This window comes from Falco punctatus, assembly GCF_963210335.1.
Source record: "Falco punctatus genome assembly, chromosome: 5".
Taxonomy (NCBI): Eukaryota; Metazoa; Chordata; class Aves; order Falconiformes; family Falconidae; genus Falco; species Falco punctatus.
In genome coordinates, this window is record NC_137584.1 from 85,459,465 (window position 1) to 85,486,286 (window position 26,822).

General features: G+C 40.9%; 2 protein-coding genes and 1 long non-coding RNA gene across 8 annotated transcripts in view; 2 read left to right on the forward strand and 1 right to left on the reverse strand.

Moving 5' to 3' along the window:
- WDR64 (WD repeat domain 64) overlaps positions 1–7,015 on the forward strand; it is a 76,063-nt gene extending 69,048 nt beyond the window's left edge. The window contains 1 exon segment of the mRNA XM_080388015.1: positions 4–7,015. Within this exon segment, the coding sequence (XP_080244141.1) occupies positions 4–102 (99 nt within the window). The 3' untranslated portion in view covers positions 103–7,015.
- Positions 7,016–15,838: 8,823 nt separating this feature from the next.
- On the reverse strand, positions 15,839–21,029 carry LOC308064781. The gene is made up of 3 exons (XR_013928522.1): positions 20,747–21,029; positions 18,387–18,529; positions 15,839–17,618 (listed from the first exon to the last, which is right to left on the reverse strand). It is a non-coding gene; the product is annotated as an uncharacterized lncRNA (long non-coding RNA).
- Positions 21,030–21,272: 243 nt separating this feature from the next.
- Positions 21,273–26,822, forward strand: part of EXO1 (exonuclease 1) — a 70,064-nt gene continuing 64,514 nt past the window's right edge. For 5 of the 6 annotated variants that reach the window (XM_080389738.1, XM_080389742.1, XM_080389739.1 and 2 more), the window contains exons 1-5: positions 21,673–21,846; positions 24,041–24,160; positions 25,065–25,188; positions 25,964–26,101; positions 26,369–26,581. In XM_080389738.1, the coding sequence (XP_080245864.1) occupies positions 21,686–21,846; positions 24,041–24,160; positions 25,065–25,188; positions 25,964–26,101; positions 26,369–26,581 (756 nt within the window). In that variant the 5' untranslated portion in view covers positions 21,673–21,685. Of the gene's footprint in view, positions 21,393–21,672; positions 21,847–24,040; positions 24,161–25,064; positions 25,189–25,963; positions 26,102–26,368; positions 26,582–26,822 lie in introns of those variants that run through there. The other variant, XM_080389743.1, reaches the window with a different exon arrangement.

Here is a 26,822-nt window from a genome sequence, read left to right on the forward strand (position 1 = left end):
TAACCTTGTGATGTTAATAACTTTCCTACTATAATTAAAGAGAAAGGGAATCCCATGGAAAAGAAGTCTGAATATTCTGTCATGCTGGACAGGGACAAGTAAGATCTCATACTTGTACATACATGTACGACAGGGGGAGCAGTTCTAAAAACATTTTAAAAGTACCTTTCACCTGAAGGTCAGAAAAAATATTAGTATTTCCTATGAGTTATTTAGAAAAATCCTTTAAAAAAATGTTTTTACACAGCATGAATAAATCTCTTCTTTATTATGACTAGGTGACAGGATTAGGTGATACTCGGGATTTGAATCTGATGACTAGATAACTGTCTCAGATTTTAGCCTAATTAGGGTCTGTATGTGGTGTACACTGTTCAGGTTAGCAGCCTATTCCCCTTCCAGTTCCACAAGCTGATATACTTCTGGGATGCCAAAAAAATTATTGAAAAAAGTTTCATGTGAATAGTTTCAACCAAAACCCAAATCCTTCTGTAAGAATAAACCCAATTTAATCTTTCAGTTTTAAAAATGGTCTTTTCAAATTTGCTGGGATGTTATGGATATATTCACCTACCTCTGACCATGACGTTCTGTCACTGGCATAACTGTTATGTGTTGAATAGCAGTACTGGACCCCTCTCCTCCTGGACAGAGTTCTCAAGTGATGTGGGCTAGTTACAAATCACGCCAGAGAGCCTTGGCCCTCTACCTTAAGTCATATTTCCAGTCCTGGAGCTCCCTGGTTCATCAATTAGCGGGTTGACCAAATGAACATAAATACTGCAGCAGGAATCTTCAGAGGCAACATACATGGTGTTTTTAGTAATAAAGCAGTCCAAATCTGGGAAAAATTACTTTGGGGCTTAAAAAGTCATGCATGCTTTAGTGGTAAGATCTCATATACCATGTACATTCTTAGGTTGCCTTTTCACCAAAGCACTTTGGGACAATGGGAAATCTCTAAAGTGCTCTACTGTTACCCCATTTAGGTTGGTATCCTGCTAACACTTATTATTCCATAGAGTTCTTACTAATGTGAGTAGTCCCACTGAAGTTGAAACAGTAACTCATTAATATAGAGAAGTGCTTGGCTGTGTTTCAAGGACTAACCCTTGTAGTCCATTTGAACAGCAGCTAGTTTGAAACCTCTGAAATCAAAGATACTATGAGTAATCCAGCTGACCTTAAAGACATTTTCCACAAATTACGTGTCTGTGTCAAACTGTGACTGCTTTTTGAGGACTTCAAATATTTCAGTAAAAGAGAATGGCTATCATACATTTACAACATTAATTAAACAGACTGGAAGCAAACGAGAAGCCTGCTTAACTGTGCAGAGAACTGGTGGCCACACTCTGCACAATAGTCTTACCATTCTATATACTCTGTGTGCTGTCACCTCCAGAGTAACTTGATTCCTCTGGATTTATTGTACCAAATAGTGTAATGGATAGCTAGCCAAGCATCCTCCAAAAGGCTGTGCTACTTATGGATGCTAGGCTCTGTTCTTTACAGGATACAGCAGCTTCTCTTGGGTCAAGTCAGTCATCTTCATGATGCTACTACAGTTCACTTCGTGGATAACTGTCATATAAGTCCCTAAGATAAGATCTTAGAACTTTAATTAACAAATCAAGTTATAAGTGCTATTAACAGATGTTCCCCAAACGTGCATATACCTGAAAAGTCCTTCATGCAGAGAAAAAATTATAACGAAGCCAGTGTATGATTATAACAAGATACCGAAAAGCCCACCTCCCTCCACTTTTTGATGGTTAAGAAGGAAAAGCACCTTACTGTGATTAACTGCTAAAAGATTCAGAGCCATAAAATTCTTCTTTTGCTAGGCATACTGACTTCTCTGAAGAACAATAAATGTTATTCCAGAGGTACTGCTCTAACCTTTCTCTCATGTTTCAGGAGCTTTGGTGTCCTTGGATAAGCAAAGAGTTGGTGGTGTGTTCCACAGGTAGCACATATATGCCACAGTATCCTAGTCAAATGTCTTCTTCCAGAAACATTTAGATTTCCCTGTTAATCAGCTGGAGAGAAGACAGAAGGAAGATTGAGAACTAGCTTCAAATAGTGAGAAACAGACTTTTTTAAAGGTACCTGGATTTAGGTCACAGCAGCACGGAACATGCTATCTGTAACTTTAAAGTTAACACTATTTTCAGCTGAGCTAACTTTATACTAATTAAACACAGTTACAGAAACAGAAAAAGCAAAACCCAAGCAAAGCTCCTTGCAATTGTTTTGTTAATGCTATGCAGACAAGTCTTCAGAATTATCGTTCTAATACTTTTAGTGCCAATATTTTTGTTTGACCAGAACGATTAACAGAATAAAATGCCCATATTACCCCCAAAATCCATTTTTAACAGCACAGATTACTTCTGGTTTATGCTACTTTGTTTTAGAAATACAGTAGCATGTCACAGTAGGGAAAATCTGTTTAGATAAGATATTTTTAAATTAGGTTTTCTGATCAATTTACTGCCTGTCAGTTCAGGTTAATGGGCAAAATCCTGATTTCTTGTTGCACCAATTTAAATCTTAGCTATGGAGGTTTAAAACAGTAAAAAGCACTGTAGGTCAACTCAATTGACCCCAATTATTTTCATCATTTTTATTATACAGTACAAACCAAGCCCAGGGCGTGGTAGATATGTTTAAAGGAAGGTCTATGCGTATGAATCAGGGTGTAATGAAGGTGAAAATATAAAAGTATTATTTTATCATTATTGTGATTCAATATGAACTCCTTACATTGAACAGTTGCAAAAAAGGCCAAAATTTGTAAAAGATATTCAGCATAACTTAGGGTGATCAGAAATCATACTCCTTTTCAGCAGTTTCCAGTGGCTGTTTACTTAATGATGGGGTTAGTAACAACGTTGTTGTGGTGGATTTTGTGTTAATTGAAAGTCTCAAACTGTTCTGCCCCAGGATGTGCTAAAATCCACTTAACATCTTCCCTATTTTTATGAATGGACCCTGAACCATTATTCTAAATCTGAACTTTTGGATAGCACTGAAAAAGAACTGGCAAATGTTGGAAACTGATCTCCTCACCAACATTTAAGAAACCAATACATAGTTTTGTCCCTTCTTCCATAGCACAGCAACTAAACTTCAGTCTTCTTATGCTTTATTCTCTATTTTCATCTAAATAGGAAATCCAAATCTTTAACTAGCACAGTTAATAATAGCATCATAGTGAACAGCACCTATCATCCCATGCTGCATAATGAGCCACCCTTCTGCTTGGGAAAGCACATGGCAGAAGGGGAAGGGATCTTGGCTTTATGTAAAATCGTTCCTTCAGGACCCAGCCGGGGTTGGGGAGCAGTGTGTTACACTAACTGGTCTGAACTAAGAATCCCTGGCAGCTCCAATAGGCTCTGCACAGGTCTGGCTCCACATCCCTGCAGATGCTCCCCAAGGCCTCTGTTTCTGTTCCCCCCAAAAGCCCCTATGAAACAGAAACTCAGGTGAGTGTGATACAGAGGAATTACACCCCGCGCTCTGTGAGCTGTTTTGATGGCAGAAGCAAAACACAAACGGTGTTCTCCCTTACTCAGGTTCTATGAGCCTCCCAATTACTCTTGGTAGCAAAGTTAACTGTAATAGGAGCTTTGTGAGTCTCTCATTGCAAGGCAGAGTTCTGTAGCCTTTTTATCTCTTGCCATCACAGTGGTTATTTTTACTTTAAGTGTTTGCCTCAGAACTCCATTTTATATTCACAATCTCATAAGCATCAGATACACAGCAAGGAGTTAATGTGCCCTGCTGTTTCTGCCTGTTCGTTCCTTGCTTGTGCTTTCAAAGAGCATGTTCATCCTCTAAGCCAGAAGAGTGCATGCTGAGCTCATATTCAATTAATTATCTGTCATGATTCTCTGAATCTTTCCTGGCATTTTAGCATTCCAGGACAATGTCACAATATGGCACAGGTCACAGAATACATATTCTATCATCTGTTGTCTGGCTAAAGGTACAAATCTTTGCCAAGTGTGTCACTTTAATGACTATTTAGGATAATCCTTGTAACCAGTGCCATTGTTACCCACTATTTTGGGGAAAGTAGTGGTTTTCCTATATTACTGGTAATGAACAGTGCTTGATCTGCTGGCCTCCTTGGAAAGACTGTCTTCTGATAAGCTGACTATACAATGGCTTGCAACGATTTACCTGTCTTCAACTTGTTGTAGGGCTATGGTGGATTTTGGGGTAATACTGCTTCTTTTTTTAGCAAAATATCCTGTGGGAGTATATTTAAAAATCCTATGATCAAATGTACCAGGTCTGGCTGGGATGAACCTTATTTTGTTCACAGCAGCCTATATGGTGGCTGTGTTCTGGATTTCAAAGTGTTTTTTTCCCACCCCCAGCAAGTAACCTGGACGTGCACAAGAACCTGGGAGAGGACACAGCCAGGACACGTGATCTGAACTGGCCAGAGATATTCCATACCATATAATGTCCTTCTCAGCAACAGGAGCTCATGGAATGGAGGAGGAAAGCAAGATATTCATGGTTATGGTGTTTATCTTCCCAAGTAACCATTATGCGTGCTGAGGCCCTGCTTCCCAGGAAGCGGATAAACATCTGCCTGCTGATGGGAAGTAGTGGATTAATCCCTTATCTTGCTTTGCTCGCACATGCAGTTTTGCTTCACCTATTAAAACTGTCTTTATCTTGACCCATGAGTTTTCTCACTTTTACTCTTCCAAATCTCTCCCCCATCCCACTGGGACAAGTAAGCAAGCAACTGGGTGAGCACTTAGTGTCTGCCAGGGTCAACCCACCACACTAACCAACCTTGTGGTTAAAACTAAACCTGAACTTGTCTGACAAACCAAGCAGCACCAGAAAAAGTGTAATCTCCATTTGTTACTTGTGTTCCCTTCATGCACCCCGTGATTTAGCAGTTAGCATGCGAAAGGTAACCCCCCCTGCAGTTCCCTGAGTCCTGTTTGCCTTTGTAAGACAGCTACATCAACCCTCTTCCAGTTACCTGAAAATTGCCTAGTCTTCAAAGATTATTTAAGATGAACAGTTCAGGTTCAGAGATCCTTACCCATTTCTTTTGATGCTTTTACACATTATGCTTTGTAATTGCATAAGATTTTCTCTTTGGTATTGTCCCTGTTTATAGTTAGAACTAAAATATTTTACTGTGTTTGCAACATGCAGATATCCCACTTTGGTTTATTAACTGACTATTTACTTACCTAGAACTGACTGTTTACTCAGAACTATTTACTCATTCTTTTCTTTTTACCAAACCTTTAGGCGCTGCTGGGACTTCATAGGTTCTTAATTTTTGAATTTAACTCTTTTCAGTCTTGCTGCCTGCTCCCTTTGCTTTTCTTATTAATTGCCTGTTTTCCAAGAGCTGATTTGTACTCATGTCTACTTATGCCACTATACTCTCCACTGCGCAGAACAGCCCATCCATAATGTAATACTGTTCCCAGTAACAACTAATTCTTTAATCCTATGCCGAATGAAATCAATGAACCAGCTCTCAGGAGGGAACCACACTGCAAGGAAAACTGTCAAAAATGCATGACTTGTGTTATCTTTAACAGCCTTCCATTCAGTTACTACCTTACTGTTGTGTTATTTAAACTGTGACAAAATTATAGTGCTATAATGCTCTCCGACTTCTTTTTCCATAATTCATTAAATTAACAAAACCTGAAGTGTGTTCAGACTGCGTGTCATTCCTCAGCATTACTGTTTACTCGAGAAGTTCCAACTCCTGGGGTTTATAAATACCAAATGGAAACTGGTCCTAGCCCCAAACATTTTACACAATTATATTATCCAATTGTTTTTCTTAACTGTCACAGGAAAAGCAGAGACACTTCATTTCTTTCAAAAGATAATCTACTAAGGCACTGCACTGCAAGGAATTCATTAGAAGAATACTTGTTTATTGTGTGCTAAAGAAAAAAGGATGTACCGGAAAGAAATTGAGCACAGAGAAGCATACCAGGCAAGTGATACTTCCAAATACACCCACCCATCTTCAAGCAGTCTTTTCGATGCTGTATTGAGCACAACGCTGTGTGTTAAATGATTTGTTGGTATTAGCTGTGGATTTTCTCTATGTCGATGGCTCTGTATTTCTTTGCAGGTTAGTGTCTTTCCACCAGCATCCACAGTTATTTTGCAGGCTTACATGTTCCAGGTGTATCAGTTGTTCCAGATCATAACTGTATTACAGAAAGGTATCTTAACCAAACAGCCTCTTTCAGCACGGCAGAAATTCATGGTTGTACTGGCTGCAGTAGTTAGTTTGCCAGAATTTCATTACAGCCCTTGCCAGTGCTTTACAAAATCTGTGACGTTCTTCAGCTGCCCTCACCCACTGGGGTAGTTCAAGCTGAATGGCATCAACAGTGCCAGAACTACGGGAACCAAAAGTCTTTGTTATATATCCACCACTATAATAGCTCCCGTTATTTGGGCTAGGATTGGACGGAGAAGGCACGCAAACATAACTGTTATTTTGTTCTTCAATATATTTACCCAAACTTCTGTTCCCTGCAACTAAATTCTCAGAAGACACATTGACTAGCTGACTGGCTAGATGGCTAATTGAGGAACTTGATGCAGAAAAGACACCTGAGTTAAGGGAAGTTTTTGGAAGTGTGTAACCTAGTTCTATCCACCGTTCAGGATGTGCTTGTCCATGGATATCCAGAATCAGGCCCCCTGTCATCTGTGATTTTGCAGTGGTCAAAAATCCCATATACTCTTCCCAGGACTGTTCTGCTTGGGGAATTCCAAAGGAGGCTTCTTCCTTTTCCCTGTTAGCATCCATCTTGAACCTCTGTAGGTGGTTTATAACAATATGTGGGAAGAAGCCATCAGTAATTTCATTAATTTCTTCAGCAAGAGCCTGAGCCACTTCTATAGTATACCTGTCTTGGTTGGTAGACACTTTGCATTTCTTATAATTTTGATTACTTCCAGGCGGACACTTATGAGAGAAGATACAAGAGGATGTGTTTGCATCCAAACAGGCAGCTTCTCGATCAGGGATGTCTTTGGGTTCCATTGACCCACCATGTGGGACAGAGAGAATCAGGTTCATGTTACCCACTTGATATTCTGTGAAATTATTATGACCAAATATAACCTCTTTGGTGCCAGTGGCTTTCAAAAGCAAATATATAATGGAAATGAAGAACAAAGTCATATTCTTCATTTGCTGCTGGAAGGCTTGGCAATATGGAATCTATCAGTACCTACATAAAAGCAAAAGACAGATTTCAGATTACTTACAGCTGGGAACACATAAGAGACTGTTCAGCTGTTGCTGGAATAACCAGTAACTGATTAACCTGTTTTTATTCCCTGTCGCACAAAGAAGAAAGAGTAGTTATACGAGAAACAAAAATGAACAGGGCACTTAGTATGGTTAGATGTAACTGATGCAGTGTTTCCAAAAGAGAAGATTCTCCCAGAATAACAGAGCAAGGGAAATGGGAGGTTACTGGGCCTCCTTCATTTTCCCAGAAAGCACAAACACTATTTGATCATTCTATCTGATCCCAGAGAATCACTAGATCCCAGAAAAATACTTGATATCATTTTCTCCCACCAAAGCCTCCCTTTTTTCCACCTCTGAAATGTAAGAAAATTTTAACAAAATTTGCTGTAACATCTGTATCTCATTGACCCTTGTGAAATATCCACACGGTTATAGAAACTAGAGGCTATAGCAGCTCAGGCTAGCACTGGGCTTCTCTAGCAGACAACAAAAACTGAGTGCTTCCAAGCTCTGTCTCTAGCTATGCTGCAGGCCGAATTAATCTAATAGCATTACAGATAGGTACCAGTGAGTGCAATAAGGAGTGACTATTCTCTTCAACAGAACTATGATATTTTTAAGCCTTGGCTAACTCTGCCATTTTTTGGGAAGCTGGAATTCAGCAAGGTGCTGACAGTGCTTTCTGGTTTGAAGATATTACATCCCTAGAAAGATCAGAGTCTTGAGTGTAACTGTGTTGGACAGATGTAAAATGGGTGAATAAAGTCAATGAAGAGCAGAATCAAAAAAGGATACTTTTAACTTCCAACACCTTAATATAGGCCAGATGAGGAATATGTAAACAGATGCACAGGTGAGGCAGGCTGCCCTGTTGTCTGTCCTGCTCCTAACATTACATCACCTGCAGAAATGCAGAGGATAGGAGGAGCAGACAAGGGGGAAGAGTAAGAAAGAACTGAAGATCTGCAAGAATCTGTCCACAACATCTGGCCTGAGAGCAGGCAGTAAGACTGAGAAGGCAAGGTGCCGTACGGAAGCACCCTCCCATCAGCCGCCTACTCTAAGAAAAGAAGAGGGCAATTTCACCCAAATAATGTAGCAAGATATTCTTTTCCCACTACGAGGGAATCCTGCTGGCTTTTTAGAGGCAACCTCTGCTACCTACTGAGCTGATCCGCACTGAGGAACCTGTGCATGAAAAGCAAACATCTATCTTCCTGACTTCTTTCTGGGGTGAAAGTCCTGCAAAAGTCTGTGAACTGGAATCTGATCCCTGAGAATCTAATCTACAGCTTTCCTGCAGAGCATGACTAACAGCTTTTTTAGTTTCTTTTTGACCTTTCAGTTAAGGGGTCCTTTTACTTAAGCTACTGGCTTAAAACAAGCTTTTCTCCAAGTCCTTGGTTAGTTCATGCTTCCCTAGGTTTCCCTGAGGCACAAATATTCATCTGCTAGTTCTCCATTTGCATTACCAGAAATGTGGGGGAAAGGACGATTTTCAAGCATTATTCAAAATCCCTTTTCTTGGAAAAGCAAACTGCACACACAGAGTGTCTAAGTCAAGGAACAGCTTACCTCAGGTGCAGTAGGGCCCAGCACCAAGTTATATAAATCAACAACACCAACTCCCAGGTGCTCCTCACCTGCCTCAGCAGGACTCAGGTTTCCTTTGCCTCAGGCTCTCCCCTTAAATACAAGGACACAGCTGTCCCTTTCCACCCTGCCAAATTGATTGCTGTCACCTGCAGCAGTTGGCTTGGCTTTTTGCAGTTTTTTGTTAATGACTGAATCAAGCTGTTAACACTACTAGAGCATGCTTTAAAGATATATGGACAGAGAGCTTTGTGTAATTGCCAATCTGGCACAGCTCAGGCTCTGGGCAGACTTGGGAGTCTGGAGGAGTTCGATGACCCCCAGACTGGTTTAAAGAGTTTTGGGGAGACAGAGGAAAAATGTTAAGTCACAGTAATACAGGCTAGAACTGCTATTCTGGGCTTCGTCATGGCGAAACGGACTTTTCCAAAGGATTTTAGCTCAAAGGGATAGTGTTCAGAAAAGCACAGAAGCACCTGCAGCTAGGAGGAAAGTACTAGAAAATCTACCTGTCTTCTTCAGCACAAGGGTGAGGTCCACGTGCATACGGCACAAAGTAACTGTAACAGGCTCCAAGCTCACTGTTGATTGTAGATAACTCCACAATGGTTTAAACTGGTAGTAATCCTGCAGGACTATTTGAAGATTTGCCTGTAAAGAAAGGGAGAGAGAGTTCCTCCTGCCTCTGCCCGTTCAAAACTGAAACTGAACTGACCGTGTCACTTGGCCTGGAGGTCTCTAGAGGCCAGGCTCAGCCAAACAGCCACGTGGCACCGAGCCTTAATCTGCACCTGTATAATTTCACAATGAAGGATCACAAATGGGAAAAAAATATTCACTGGTATGGTAGAAGCTTATCATGCTTTTGTTCTGTAAACTGACGTATGTTTCTAGAGATTAAAAAAAACTTGACACAAGCAGCAAGCACCAAAGGTAAGCTTAGAATAGTAACATAATCAGTAAAGGCAGCAAAACTGGTAATGCAGAGGGGTTTGAGGCCTAATGGCAAAAATGGGTGCTGTAATTCTGGTTTTGTTTTTTGGGGTCTTCTGGGGGAAGTCTAGGAATTCTTCTGACAGTTCACTGTAGGAAAGGTGATAGGATACAAGAGGTAACAGTTTTAAACTGAAAGAGGGTACATTTAGATTAGATGCTAGGAAGAAGTTCTTTACTGTGAGGGTGGTGAGGCGTTGGCACAGGCTGCCCAGAGCAGCTGTGGATGCCCCATCCCTGGCAGTGTCCAAGGCCAGGCTGGATGGGGCTGGGAGCAACCTGGTCAAGTGGCAGGTGTCCCTCCCCATGGCGGGGGGTTGGAGCTAGATGGTCTTTAAGGTCCCTTCCAACCCGAACTATTCTATGGTTCTATGATCTGTTTGTGTGCACAGCCATCTAAGCATTTGAAGCCATCCCTTATCTCTTCCTGGCTAAGAAAATACATTCTTTCAACTCAGAATCATTCCAAGCTATGCCTGGCAGAGAAAAGGACTGAAACAACTGGAGACTGCAAACTGGAAAGACCTCCGAGTTGAAAAATAAAGACTAAAGGACAGATTGGCAGGGTGGGGACAGGGGTGTCCTTTGGAATACAGGAAGAAGGTGAAGGATCTCGACATGAAGAATGGAGGGAATATGGCAATTTCTAATAAGGAACAAAGACATGAAAGAAAGGTAGAGGGAAATGGGGCAGACTACTGGATTTTTTTTCACAATGAATCAACCAAGTAGAGTCAAATGAAAAAGTCAAACAAAATCCAGACTTCCATGATGCTTATTCAGTTTTGCACCCATGTCCCAGCATAGCATGATCTCTTTTCCTGATGTTCTCGCTTACTTTGGTACTGATCTGCAGCAGCTCACAGCTACATGTCACTGACTGGCAGGATCCCATTCTGCTTCTCACTATGTATCACTTTGCATTATTTTCAGTAAGGAGTGCAGAACAGGCTGTGAAAATTGGATGTACTGTCTGTCTGTTTCAATATTTTCTTAAAGATCAAATAGGCAATACATGGGTATTAATCACTGTAAACTGGTTCAGCTGATTTTAAAAATGCACCTCTTTTCCACATCTTATTTCAGGCTTCTCATTGTAAATTATGAACTAGGTTCCTATTAAGCTTCTACAGATAGTTATGCAAAAATATCATAAAATAATTACTTCTATGTGTTTTTTTTTATAAAAGGGTATTCCTTCTAAAAATTAAAACATTTACACACAACCCCAATTAAAAAAAAAATATTGGGACTTTACATGCAGACAGAGGGGTTAACATTCTAGTACCTCTAGAAACACACTGAACCCGCAGGATTCTGTGAATGTTACGGGTAATATTCCTGCATGCATGTACCACTTGTCAGTATGCAGTTGCTGTAGCTGCAAACTATTGCTGCAAATATACATACCTAGATCTTTGCATATGAACTGAGGAAAATGCTTTTTGATGACACGTATGTGGTAAATTTTGAAAAAAGAAGTAAAAATTGCCGCTAGGCCCTGAGCTACTTAGTCTTGCTTTGACAAATCTCACAAACCTCAGCGGTGCTTTGTGTGGATTTGGGATTGTACTACAAATAACCGTAACACTACTCCCTAGCTTAATTCTCCCATACATCCCTACCTTAGCACTGACAAACCTCTGATGAGTAACAAGACTGTCAAGGGAGATTTCACAGCATGAATGCATTATACAAACGTTGTGTCCATATGCTGTTAGCCCCAGGAAGACATTGGGGTTTATGGCTACTCAAAATTAATGCAATCAGAGCTGGGTGATTAGAGAAGCATTTAAAGTTTCAGGGAGACAGTTAGTCACTGGGTGTTATGTCTGTGGCTCACACATCCTCATCATGACAATGCATACAAGAAAAGTCTGCTATGAAGGTAAATAGCAATTTGAACTAGAACTTGTTCATGCCTCTTCTGTATCATAAAGACCAAGGAAGACTGCATTTTCCTCTGTTTTCATACATCCATAACAGCCCAAGCTATCAAGACCAGGCACTGTAGTGGACTTGTGTGAGGATCTGAGGCTACTGACAAACACAGGAATAGATTAGACTGACATAGCTGAAGCAGTAACTGCCTCAGGCATTTGCTTTTCTGCCTTCCTGGAAATTGTTGTTCTCTGAAGGAGAATAACATGGCTGGTGAATCAGCTGCTAGTTAATAACAAGAACTAGAGTAGATGTGTTACATACCCCTTAGCACTCTGGAAGGTAGACTGGTTACTGAATCATTATGCTGATCCATACTATTGACTGGAAGCTTCCATGGCTTGATTCATTCTGTTACAGCTGGTCATCTGCTTTAACTTCTTTGATATAATTTATGATCCCTGTTTAGGCTACCTGAGTTTTGGTAAGCTACAGATTAGTAAGAAAGGAGGAACACATCAATATACACTGTCAAATAAATAAAGCTAATACAGCTGAGCTTCACAAAGATTTTCAATAACTAGCAACAATTAACTCTGTTAGCTAATATAATTCTTACACATCAGAGTGAATGCTGCTCAGCATATTTCTCATGGTACCACTTATGAATCCAGATAATACAAATCTTTTACCAAACCTACATCCTGTCACTAATACATCTGTTTATAAATGGGTAAGACTAGTCCCTAAGTGGAAAATTTGTGAATTTTGTGGAGCCTATGCAAAAGCAGCAAACAGCTAAACATGGCAATTTAAATGGTAACTGTAGGAGCAGACCCCAGGTCTGTAGCTTAAAGGCCTCCTTGTAGCCCTAGAGAGAGAAATTAAATATATTACCAAAACCACCTGAAAATAATCTTTATGATCATGGAAAAGAAACTCATTAGGTGCAACATACCAATATGTGATTATTCCACAACCTCTTTTCCTGCCACCACTTATATCCTATTTCCTCTGAAGAGAAAATCATTAGGTAAAGTGTAAATAATCACTGTACCATTATTCTGCTTGCAATCTACACAGGCTAATGGTTCCACCTTAAAAAAAAATCTGTTACCTGGATATGAGAACAACATTTTTTTAATTCATATTATGTGTTGGTTGATTAATAAGCAGGCAGGACTGCCACTTACTGAGCCACCTATGCTGCATCCATGCACAGCTGAATTTCCATTAGAGGCCTGCAAGGCTGTTCTTTACTGGACATAGTTTGATTTAATCACAGGTTACAGCTGTAGACAGAAAATACCACTGGAGGGCAAAATGCATTTATGTAACAGGCAAGCAGGGGCAGGAGAAAAGTAGTTCTGTTAGCAACAGAGTTAATGAAGGCTCATTTCTTGACACACACACACACACATACCTTTCCCCCCTGTATCTTCCTGATTCCCAGGTGAGAGGGAAACCATTTCCTTTAGTAGGAGAAAAACAGACAACAGTCTGCTTCCAAAAAGCAGGTTTTACAGGTCTAGGTATATTCCCTGCACACATGTCAACCTTACAGCTAGAGGAGACCAAAGAGTGCCCCAGGCTCACCCCTTTCTGCAGCTTTCATTCAAAGGACAGCTTGCACTGACAGGGATCTGTAAATTGCAGTACATACGTTTGCATGATCAGGGCAGCAAGATCCAGGGCACTCCATGGCATGAACAAAAGGCTAAGCTCTATATGCTGCCATGGAGTAATGCTGGGCACCAGCACAAACTGGGAGACGAGTGGCTGGCGAGCAGCCCACAGAAAAGGGTCTGGTAGTGCTGGTTGACAGCAGGCTCAGCATGGGTCAGCAGAGAGGGCAAACTGCACCCTGGGGTGCATGAATGCAGCATCACAGCTGGTCAGAAGAGGTGATTATCCGGCTGTATTCAGCGTTGGTGCGGCCTCACCTTGAGTCCTGTGTGCAGTCCTGGGCCCTGCAATTTAAGAAGAGTGTGAAGGTCCTTGAATGCATCCAGAGGAGGGCAACAAAGCTGGTGGAAGAGCTGGAAGGAATATCTTGTGAGGAGCAGCTAGGGACTTTGGGCTTGCCTGGTTTGGAGCAAAGGAGGCTGAGGGGGGACCTCACTGTTCTCTCCAGCTTCCTGAGGAGGGGAGGTGGAGAGGGAGCTACTGAGCTCTTCTCCCTGGTATCCAGTGATAGGACCCATGGGAATGGTTCCAGGCTACATCAGGGGAGGTTTAGACTGGACATCAGGAATTATTTCTTTAGAGAGAGTGTGGTCAAACACTGGAACAGGCTTCCTAGAGAGCTGGTTGACACCCTAAGCCTGTCAGTGTTTCGGAGACATTTGGACAATGCCCTTAACAACACACTTTAACTTTCAGTCAGCCCTGAATTGGTCAGGCAGAGGGAATAGATTATTGTTGTAGGTCCTTTCCAACTGAAATGTTCTACTCTATTCCACTCTACTCCTCTCCACACTTTCATGAATTGGACAGAGTATCTTCAAGGCTTCTAGCCCTTTGTCAAAATACATGAAAATAACTCCACAGCTTCAACATTTATTGCAGATACACATTCAGGGAAGAGGCATAAGCATGTAAGTCTTCTTTCCTTAGAAGTACAGACTGAAAAAAGGCAAGTCCCAAACGCGTTATCTGTTAAGAAACAAGTGGAGATTGAAGCAGAAAAGCATGTGCCCTCAGCCAGGAGAGCCAGCCATGACCCCCTCATGTCCCTGCCCCCTTGGGCATGGTGGCTCTGTCCTTTGTGCATCCCACTATGTTGGAGGTCCCTGTGGACTCACTGGGATGGGAGAAGACCCTGTATTTTAGGGTAGGGAGCACAGCCGGAGGAGTCAAGAGAGGATCTCCCACCTGCTCCCTCCCTTCAGCCATTAATAATTTGGAAGCAGGGATTGTAATGAAATTCCAGCAGGGGGCTGATAAGTTCTGGGGGAAAAAATCTAAACAGACCATCCATCCTTCTGCAAAATGGGTTGGAAAGCATTGTATCTTCAATATCTTTCAAATGGTTTTGACCTCTGTTCTGTTTTCAGTCTCACCTACTGTCCTGTAGTGAAAACCAATACTGAAGCAAGCAGAAGGGATAGGGACATAAGCAGGACACAGCTTTATTCTCCTTTTCTGGCAAAATGGCCCAAAGCAGAGCAGTGTCAGGTGCAGATGAGAGCGCGCTTTCTGGTTACCATATTACTGCAATGCTATTTCTCAGTGACTAGCAACTAAAGAGGGTTGTCACTTCTTACTAAGGAGAAGTCTCCAGAATGAGTCTGTGCCTGGCACTACAGCAATTTAAACATTCTTACGTAAATTACCCACTTATTCAGGATTTTTGGAACATGAACAAGTGGACAGCCTTCCCCCTAGACACTGATACATACATTTGTTTTTTATGACGAGTATCAGGAGGACTGGCTGTGGGTGCTCCTTCTCATAGCTGAGAATTACTGCTTGAGCACTCAAAGCAAACTCAGAGAACTCATAGCAAAGCAGCAGACCACCCAATCAAAACGCTGGCAACACACCATGATTGCAGAGAGGGGGTTTTCACTGGCAGTAGGAGCAGAGGGTGTCACATAAACTATGCCTACACCCATTTCCATTAGGTGACTTATGAGCAGCCTGTTCTTGCTGTTCACTGGCAACACATAATGGTTCTTTGCCATCACTGGAAAAACCCAGGACACAAAGAGAAGGTCAGATGATCATGGCATCTCTAGACAGGCATGTTATTGACAGGCATTCGTTTCAAACATTACTCAGCTCAATGAGCTTCACAAGGTATTATCTGGCAGAGCTGTGCTCCCTTCACTACCACATTCTCATGAAGCTGATAGACACACACCTTACCAAAGCAGTAAGGTCTGCACAGGAGGGGAATGCCAAATCATCCTCACAGATCTCTTCCCTGGAAAATGAATCTAAGAGCTGTGTTCACTCAGCAGCAAACAGATCGGAACTGTGATCAGCCTAATGAGGTTACCTGGGATTCTGATGCTGGAAATTAATATGGCTTTTCTTCTGTTCCCTTCCACAACTGTCAGGGGCTGAAGCCTGCAAAAAGCATTACCAGTTTAACTGAATTAGTTGATAAGTGAGGCACCACTCACATAAATCATGCTCTTGGCCTGGACTGACTGAAGCAGATGGCAGTTGCAATATTGACTAAATAATCCAGGTTTTTAATGACTTTACTAACATTATTGCTACAATATTTTCCTGATAAATGAGGAGCTTTTAAAAACATTTCCTTTGCTACTGTATATAGCTTTAAGAATGTTTTGCTCTAGACCTCTCTCAAGTGTGCACAAGTGTGTACATGAGTTTGCATGTGCTATTAAGGCCTGGCTTCTTAGCTAAGCTAAAAGAAGTGTGAAAATATGCTGACCATAAGTGGGAATTTCAATAAAAGGCAGATAAAGGGTGCAGTAAATGTAACACCGCTTCCCATCAGAAAGAAATCAGATCTCTAACAAATTGATTAAATGGTCCAACTAACTCCCAGAGAGACTTTCTCAAATAAAAGTGATCAAATTCTTAGGCAGTGAAGACAATATAGTAGCAATAATAGGGAATTCACTGAAATTTTGGAAAAAAAATATTATAAACCAGACATCTGATCTACTATTATCATAGAAGATGCTCTGATTGTGAGCACCAGCAAAGTGCCATTTTTTTTTTACTTTAAAGTATTTTAGTTATTTTAATTTATATTTTTAAATATAAGTATTTTAATCTATCTCATGAAGCCAATTCCAGCTGTACCAGACAATGTAGGGAAGGAAGTTTTCTAAAAACCTGTAAGATGTCCTTGTCCATTTCAGTGAGTAGGGAGGACAAGATTTATTTTGCTTTACCCTGGCTGTGTAAAGTTTAGTTGTCTACATCAGACCTAGTGATCCCATTTCCTCTCTACAGTCAGCATGAAGAAAGAAGCAGTTCTAGAGGTATTTCAGCACACTTATCTTGGGCACCTACCTTACATTTCCATTAGGGGTCAACAGGGCTATACTCTGTATAGCTCTTCTTTTTTATTACGATTCAAAACAATTGTAAAGGAAACAAAGTGTTTCTGCTACACTTTATATTTGCAGGTCTATTGAAATGTATTCAGCCAGTCACTACGACAAAACTGCCCAGGAAAATGGAAAACATACAACAGAGATTTGGCATAGTAATTTCTAGTCTTAGCAAATTCTCCAGACACATAAGGTACTTGTGAAAGGAAAGGATTATATATATTATTATTAGTCCTGTAACTAACCACAGTGCTGTGCTACTTCCCAGTTTCACCTGGTATCTATGGGAAACAAAATTGCAAAACTACAGTTTTCTTTAAAGGAATAACTCACCTAAGTATTATAGAATGATAGAATCATTTAGTTTGGAAAAGACCTTTAGGATCATCAAGCCCAACCATTAACCTAGCACTGCCAGGTCCACCATTAGGCATTATCATCTGACTACTTCCTTCCAAGAGACACTGCTGAGCTTAAAGACCAGTATGTTTAGCCAGTTTTAGGTCAAGATAGCTCTACTGAAACCAACAAAGCCATTACATAGAACTTCTATGATCTTACAAAAGTTATGAGATGTAACGAAGGTGGGTCATAGATAATCAGGCTGAAGACATTTGTAACAAACTGAATGTTAATGCACATCATGCTAAGTCTTCAGCTCCAAGGTATCCACCCACCCTTACAGATTAAGGAATCAAAGAGGAAAATCTGAGCTGGGCAAGAATTCTGTAGCTGTCTTCCTTCAATACAAGCTCCTTGGCTCCAATGCTTCTGATTTGGAGGCTCACCTTATGACTGTTTTTAATGTAATCTATGGAAAACTGTCAAAAGCAGATTTAATTGAATTGCATATGACACTTTGAATGATATGAATATATAAGATTGTCTACCCTGATTATCTGTTCTCCCCATGAACACAGCAGTTTGAGGGGAAAAAAAAGTCAGAATTTATGTAAGAACATAGTCTTAAGATAAGTGATCCTAATCCAAATAGAATTCTAATTGCAATTGAATTTAAAACTTCTGGAGCATGTGAAATATAGGTAGAATCATGGAGGGAAATAAGATTCACTAAAGAGGAATTTAATCAATATTTTCAGCTTTAAAACATCTTATGCTGTCACTATGGCCAAATTATTTCTATGCATTTCTCAGTGCACACACAATATTTTAAGAAGTTACAATTCAGATGTGCTTTTTTCAAAATGCATTGAATTTAAGCCTGACTGTTCACTGTCTGGAAACATTGCTTTTCTGCCCTGCTGACTGAGTCAACTGTGTAACGGAGTCAAAGAACTATACAGATGACAACCATAAAAATTAACTGTTATGTGTAGATATTGGCCTAGCTACATTTCTCGCTGCTAACTTTGTTTTAATTTAAGCAAGCATACCTTTGCATTAACTAACAAGAAGAAGCAGCTTTATCACATCTTGCAAACTGAAAACTCGTCAGTTGTTGGTCATTTTACTCCAGACAATCTGTTGTTCAGTTGTAACTTGGAATCTTTGCAGTGGAACTGCAGTACTAACGTCTCAGGTGGCTTGTGTTGTGGCTAACATGAGTGGCGCTGGTGTGGGAAATGTACCTGTGTGCTCTGACCAGCCCACTGCTGGAGAGCTGTTTTCTTCACTTCCAGGTCTGGCTGGGCCTTTCGGAGTGAGAGAGCAGGATCTCATCAGGACACGTCAGACACATCACACAAGGGTAAGCTCATCTGATGGTTCCTACCTGTGTAGGAAACAGAGGAAAAAAAAAAAAAAAAGCTTTTCATGGTACTCTAAAGTGAATTTGTGCTATTGTATTTATACTAGTTGTTTCATTTATGCAATATTGATTTATTTATGTTATTTATGGTGTTTATGCTATTCTATGAGGCCTGGAGGGGCATGTACAATTACGTTGCTCAGGAACAAAGAAGTTTATACATAGAAATAAGTTGTTTCCTTTTTGCAATTACAAACATATCAGATATTCAAATTCTGTGAAATTTCAAGTGAAGTACTGCACTTGATTCCTCTTTATTTCTATGACTTTTACTCTGTCCCAAGACAATATCATGATTTCTCAAACTCTCTTCATAGAGACAGACATGTCCCCTAAGCAGGATTCAATAACCAGCTTCACAGATCTCCACTAAAAGCAGCATAATAAAGCAGTTAAACATCACACTTCCTTTTTTAATTTCAGAAAATCAGTAAATAAAAACACTGACTCCAATGCAGTAGTAATTTTTATTTTATTTTTATTTTAGAGTGTTGGCAAGACTTCTGGTCCAGTGATCTCACTACTTGCAGCTGGAGACTTGCAGACACCCTTGTATTTTTTCCAGTCTTACCTGAGTACTAGCTCAACAAATGAACCAGACATGCAGGGGTTTATGAGTGCAGAGAAAATCTGCATAATTCAGTATTGCATGCATAGTCTCTCTTATGTTCTAATTCTCCTCCCATTCTTTACAGTGTCTAGACTGAATTTGTTCTCTTTAGCAATACATGAAGACATATTTCCTGAGGAAAAGAAACATTAGGCGTAAACTCAGTCTGAGACATTTCTACATGTGCATTTCCAGTAGGAAGAAATTAAGGTTGGCACTGTAGAATCCCTTGTTGTCCAAGCCTGTGGTATGTGTAAACCATGTGTTGGCTACCAGACTATGATTTACTGTGTTTAATGTGTCAAATAGGCAGAATGAGATAGTGCAAGAGATGGTTAAATAGGAACTCAATCCCATGCATGAGATGTCCCAAAACATTAACTAGATCTGTGAAGCAAAAATGTTACATGTATGCCTTTTTGTGCGTAGCTGGGAGATTCTTGTAAAATTCCCTTGTGCGCCACTTGAAATTTCAGCATGTGATATGGATGTTCAGGGTTTTTTTTTTAATGAAAGTAGTTATACTGGTATGTAAATACAGATTTAAAATTCTAACTTTGACTATCAATCCTTACATTAACCCTAGAGTTTCATTGCTGTAACATGTCGCTCACCTCTTCCTTTGTAGTAAGTGACCTGCATGTACTCTCTCTCTCCCCACTTGCTGGGTTAGCTGCACAACTCAGTCCTTTGTCCAGCCAAAATTCTGTGGTGCCTTTTGATCCCAGGATACTTAACGTTTATACTTTTCATGTTCATTGTGGTTATCCATATGCTGTCTGCAACAGCATGTCATGGCTGCTCTGCTCTATCTAAACCGATCTGGAGCAATCATTGTGATGTTGTCAAAAATAGGTTTTTCAGTATGACTTTCATCTCAAAATGAGTCATTCAGAACGAGCTACAGCAATAGTATGAACTAATGGTTACTGAATTTAAGCTCCTTACTCATATCCCTACATAGACCAGACACACAGGTGTTTAGCTTCTTTACACATAAACATTGTCACAAAGTAACAGACACAAATACATTCTTACTATGTGGTGTTTTCTCTGCTGGTTTTGTTGGGGTTTGGTGTTTGTTTTTTTTTTTTGTTAACAACTAAGTGAAAAACTTCTCTGTATACTGTGACCAGACAGCAAGGATAAAAACAAAGAACTGAAAATAAACACTGAATGCTAAGATGACAGATTCTTTCCGGGATATTGACCGTCATTTTCTGCACTAGCGACTTAGTGGTTATAGAAGATTGGTATTAAGAAGTATTGCCAAAACTAAGCTTTCAAACACACCCATGTCAGTTCCAACGTGAGGAAGCAACGTTTTCCCATTTTCCTACAATTTACAGAGACAGCAGAACTGAAATTTGGCACGGGATGTGCCAACTCAGTGCTACAGCACTGAATCTACTGCCGTGTATGACGTGTTGTAATGTTTTTGCAGATGCTTGAACTGGCTGCACGCCCTCTGCTAGTAGCCGGCGGCACGGTTTAGCCTTGAACGCCACGTCCCCTCAGCAGTCCTTTCCCCAGCATCTGTGGCTGGGGAAATGCTCTCCTGAAACCCTTACCTTTCCTGCAGGGCTTCAAATGCAAACAGGGTTCTGTGAAACTCCCGGTAACCGACACGAGAGCGGTGCCCAAACGACCGGGATTCAGAACCCGTTTGGCCGGGGAGCCAAACACCCGCCCCCGCCGCTCCCCGGGCCCGCCCCCACGGCGGCACCAAAGGCTAGGCCGGGCCGGGAGAAGGGGCCGGGAAAAGGGAACGGGTCGGGCCGGGCCAGGAGAAGGGGCCGGGAGAAGGGGCCGGGCCGAACAGGGCCAAGCCGCCTCACAGGGGCGGGGCTCGCGCCCTAGCGGGCTGCCTGCCCGCCCGCGCGGAGCATGCTGGGACTTGTAGTCCCCCGCCGGGGCGGAGCCAGTGCCCTGAGCGCGCGCTGCTTGAAAACCCTGAGCGGCTGCCGCGTGCCGCGGTTGAGCCGAGCGGAGCGGAGCGGAGCCGAGCGGGGCCGGGCCGGGCCTCTTGTCGCTCCCCCAGCGAGGTACGGGCTGCCCGGCGCGCTGCGGCAGTTGGTGACCGTGTTCCCCCCAGCCCGCCTCTCTCACTCTCTTCTCCGGGCGATGGCCCGCGCTGAGGCAGAGGGGCCGGCGGCGCCATGTGGGAGGCGGCCCCGAGCTGGGAGAGCTGCCGGAGACCCCTTCTCCCCCGGGCGGGTACAGGTCGCGGTGTGGCGCGGGGGGCATCGCTGAGGGCCCCTGAGGGGAACGGGGGATGGGGGTGGGGAGGTGGGGCGTCGCTGCGGGCCCCTGAGGGGGGGGAGGGGGGTCGCTGCGGGCCCCTGAGGGGAGCAGGGGAGAGGCGGCCCCCGGTCACGGCCGGCGGAAAGTGGGGGCGCCCCCCATGTCACTGCTTCAGCCCAGCGCCCCGTCTGCAGCCTGACCTGAGGCTCCTCCACCTCTTCCGTGCCCACGCTTTTCGCTTTCCCCACTGCAGTTTAAGCCGCACCATGGGGATCCAGGGCCTGCTCCAGTTCATCAAGGAGGCTGCTGAGCCTGCTCACGTGAAGAAATACAAAGGGCAGGCGGTAGCGGTGGACACCTACTGCTGGCTGCACAAGGGCGCCTATACGTGTGCTGAAAAGCTGGCCCGAGGAGAGCCGACAGATCTGTAAGTCCTTCTTTCGGTCTCGGCCCTCTTATGAACCCAACATTTCATAGCTTGATGCCTCTTAAACTAAAGACTAGTTACAGGAGTTGTACTTACTGTTGCTTCCAAATTCTCAGTCCCGGTTGAATTTTTTATGGAAATGAAAATGTTGGCTGTAAGTAAATAGCTTTCCAACTGTGCAAAATAAATATTAGAAGTATGTCATGGAAGAACAAACTGTAAAATATTTTCCATTAAAACACCAACGGTTAAGTGAGTTAGGTTTTTTCCAGCATTTCTTGCTTTCAGTTATGATATAATCTGATGAGATTCTGTCGATGCTACTCATGCTTTGCATTTAATACTATTTTCAGGACCCTTACTTGTAAGAAGTGGTACTTTATAAATACTGCTGTGACAAAAGTTGTAATGATACCGAGGAATTCTAAAAGATATGTTGTGCTCTGAATAAGGTGTAGAATTTTTTTTTCTTAACATACTATTCTTTGTAAGACTAGCTTTTTAAATAACATGGATTTTTCACTTAGTTATATTTCTAAGGAAGGAAATTAACAGAAATTTTGGTCATATTTCGAGTTCAGCTTTGGAGCTTAGATTAGACTTGCAGAAGTTCTTACCCATCTGAAATACCGGGTTGAACTTTTTTTTTCTTAAGTTTGACTATAGTCTTAAATGATGATTAATCTTTATCTTTTCAGAAATAAAGCTGCACTGATTAGTCAAGATCAAACTTCACTTATGAAATTTTGATTAAATGTTTGATTTGAGGAGAGTTAGTGGTTTGCAAATGAATTAGTCTTCTAACTCCTGCTTATGTTGATATGAAGAATGGTAGCATTTCATCCAACCCTGCTACCTGCTTTGGAAGATAGTAGAGATTCTTCAGAATCCTGAGACTAGGATACACTTCAGTTGAGAAAGAAATTGACCGGCAGGAGATACATTAATAGTCATAGGAAACGTGGAAATATTTGAATTTAACTACATGACTATCTTATGACCAGATCTTGTTTCCATGAATGTATTATTGCTGATGAGAGCTTTACCTATAGTATAGAGTCCTTTCATGCTTTAAAATTTATCTGAATTGAGGTATTATATAGGTGCAATCCTGTCTTTCAAAAATCATAGTTATTTTTCAGTTTGTTTTGTAGCTCTAAAGCCAATAGCTTCAGTGCACATATCCTTAGATTCTGAGGGCTTGTAAGTCCCACTCTCCATTCCCTCCCTGTTCCCTGCTGGAAAGGTTGCTCTTGCTGTTTTAAGCAGCGTCCTTAAAAAACAAATTTGATTTTTTTCCCCCATTGAGTGTTATTGTACCACACTTAATGTTTACATCAGCTATTAGATTTTAGTTCTGAGCTGCTGCTGAAATGATCTCATATGGATCTGTAGAAACAGGTAACGAGATAAGAGGTCTGATGGAATACACAAAGTCTTGAATTCTCTACAAATATTTTGCTAAGGGTCAGGCTTGGAAGGCAGTGGAGGATTGGCTCCTGAACCATGCATCATCTTCACTGTTAGTAAAATCTGGGCAACTGTCCTGTCTTTTGGAATATTTTCAGTACTGTGCCTGTATTTTTAGTATGGGAAGACGTTTGCCCATCTCCATAGCATGTACCCACCATCTGGAGAGAAGAGTGGATAGCGACACAAAGTTTTAGTGTCCTATCACTCCTCCAATTCTATAAAAGTTAATTTAGTCTGCCTTTCACAAGGCTTTGGGGAAAGACAACGTACTGTGCTCATTTGCCTCCTGTTTCCCTGGCCATTGTGAATTGAGTTGCTGAAACTAAAAAGAAGATCCATGTTTTAAGTTGCAAAGTTTTTGGCAGTGTTTGATTTTCTACATTAGGACCCAACTGAATTGTACTTGAGTTCTAATTTCATTTTGTGTAGGAGTAGGAAGCAGTCAGCCCAGTTCTGAGTTGGGAGATGGAGCGTTTATAATTTTAAAAAAAACAAACCAAAAAAACCCAAACAACAACAAAAAAAAAGCCAAAAAACAAAGCATGGAAGTGTTTTTACTCGTTTGTGGTCCTGGGGAAATACTTGGCCTATGAAGTTCCTTGAACAATAGTTAGTCCTAAACTTACAGTTCTTCTTTCCTGCAAACAGAAAATATGCAATAGACTTTTACTTACCAATAAAGTTTACCTTTCTTTTCTTACTTTTGTTACTGTTGATGCAGTTATGTGGCTTTCTGTATGAAACTTGTTGATATGCTCCTCTCATTTGGAATTAAACCTATTTTGGTGTTTGATGGATGCACCCTACCTTCTAAGAAGGAAGTGGAAAAGGCCCGACGAGAGTGAGTACTGAAATGTATTGATTTGCAAGCAAAAGAGTATCTTTAATGCTACAATTTATTTTCAAAATTGAAAAACCTTGAACTTCAGCTAAGTAGTAATCTCTGGTAAACTTTCCTGCAATGTAGTACTATTTCACTTAATTTACATTTCAAAATCATACAAACCTCTTCTTAGAGGTTTTATTCCAAAAATAGAAATGCATTTCATAAATGAAAGCACTTTTATAAAGGAAGGAAGTAAACCTCAACGTTAGTTCCTGTAATGTATTAAAGTCTTTTAGTTTACCCACTCTTGTGATCTCGGGACAAAAATATTTCTTCCCAATATAATTGCATTTAAAAATAACACCACCTTCTTCATCTTTCTCTACAAATACTCAGATAAACCTTTTCAGTCTAGGAATTGGGTCCTTATATAATGGGACTTCTCAGTGAAGCGGGTGGGGTTTTTTTGTGGGTTTTATTTATAAATTCTCATGGGACATCTGATTCCTTCAGTGTGGAGAAAACAATTTCCAATACTTGAAGTAAATGATACCATCTGTCCTCTAAACCAATAAGTATCTTATGTCAGATACTCCCAAATTCTATTAAATCTTTTTTGCTGCCACCTGAGAGTGGGTGCATCTCTTTTACACTGCTGATTTCAGTTCCTGAGTTGTTGCTGTTTTCTGAGAAAACAATATAAATTTCAATATGCCAATCTAATCATCCTTGTCAATAAAATGACTTTGTTATTCTTACGTTTTAAAAAGTTATGTAGTAGGACAGATTTGGGAAGCGTTTATCTGCAAAACATCCCCCCCCCCCCCCCCCCCCTTTTCCTACCTATCTTTCATAGCCCTTTCTGCTACTTGTTCTTTTAAGTGAAAAATAATCTGATTGGTGGATATTTTTCTTTCAGGAAGCGTCAAGCCAGTCTTCTGAAGGGCAAACAATTGTTGCAGGAAGGGAGACTGTCGGAAGCTAGGGAGTGTTTTGGGCGCAGTATAAATGTTACCCATTTTATGGCTCATGAAGTTATTAAAGTAAGTTGTCAGTGCTGTTGATAGCAACAGTTTGTAAAAAATCTATGCAGTAGGTAGCATGTCTTACTCGTGCTTCATATGGTTGCCTCACTACCTCTTCTATGTAAGCAAGAAAAATATTTCCCCCTTAGCCTCTAATTGTTCTGCGTACATTGGGTTGTTAGGCGCAATTAACAAACTTTAACTTCACTCAAGTTTATTATGCCCAGTTGCATAAACAATGATGATACGTCAATAGAAATACATCTCTTCCTACTGCTATGAACTGACTTTGATAATACCAACTGTTCTCATTTTTCTGCACAAAGACTAAATACAACTATTCTTTTTATTTTTTCCTTCCCAGTTAGTTCCTGAGAATAGACAACAGAAAAAATTTTGGCTGCTTAAAAACCTTTTCAGTAGCTTTTTGCCATCCTTCCACTGCAACCATAGGATCTTTATCAAAATAGTATTACATTTGTTTCTGTGCTGTTTTCCTTGGTCCAGAATATAACTTGCATGAGTTTGAAGCTGGTGCCTGTGGTCAGGTGCCAGTAAGCATAGTATTACAGGCCACACAGGAAAGGTTGGATTTGTAAACTTGTCGTTGTAGGTTTAAGCTACTTGAAACTTCAGTTTTGAATACTAAATACCAGGCTTTGAGGGTGATGCGTGTATTGTTTAAAAAGATTGTGGTTTTAGTTTAAGGTAGATGTTCTTATGCTTTCAGATATCTTAAGGTAATTACTGAAAATTGATGCAAAGTACTTGTATGCTTCTTTTTTACATATAGGCTGCTCGAGCCCGGGGAGTTGATTGTATTGTTGCTCCGTATGAAGCTGATGCTCAGTTGGCTTATCTTAATAAGACTGGCATGGTTCAAGCCATAATTACAGAAGACTCTGATCTTCTAGCTTTTGGGTGTAAAAAGGTATGGAAGACAATACTAATAGCCTTTACCTCTCACTGATATCTTAAAAGTAGAGTTTGAAGTCACCAAATATGTTTGATATATGGATTTACTATTCTACAGTAAATTGGGGAAATGGAAGAGATGAGAATAGCACTTAGCCTCTGCTGTATCTACCAAGTGCCACAAGCTAGTTTGTATGAGTGAATATAAATATATATTATATATTTATATATAGTTTATATGAGTGAATATATATATATTGTTTTCAATTCCTCTTAATTTCAGGTGTTTCTGAAAATTGACAAGTTTGGAAATGGACTAGAAATCGATCAAGCTCGACTAGGAAATTGCAAGCAGCTTGGAAACGTATTTACAGAAGAGAAATTCCGCTACATGTGTATTCTTTCTGGTTGTGACTACCTCCCATCAATTCATGGAATTGGGTTAGGCAAAGCATGCAAGTTACTAAAATTAGCCAACAATCCAGATATTACAAAGGTGAAGTTAGTTTTTCTTTGTGTTGTTCTGGGAACCTATAGCAGTACACAGGAAATGAACACTGAATTCAAAATAAGAGGGGTTCTTGACTTTCTCCATTTTGAGGAGAATGCGAAAAGAAGTATTTTTCTTTTACCTGTGCTTTCGAAGGATGCTGAGCTAAACTTACTAAAATGGCGTATTTCATTAAATATATAATAGATTCATCAAAGTTAACTTAATTGTTCTCATCCTTCAAGGG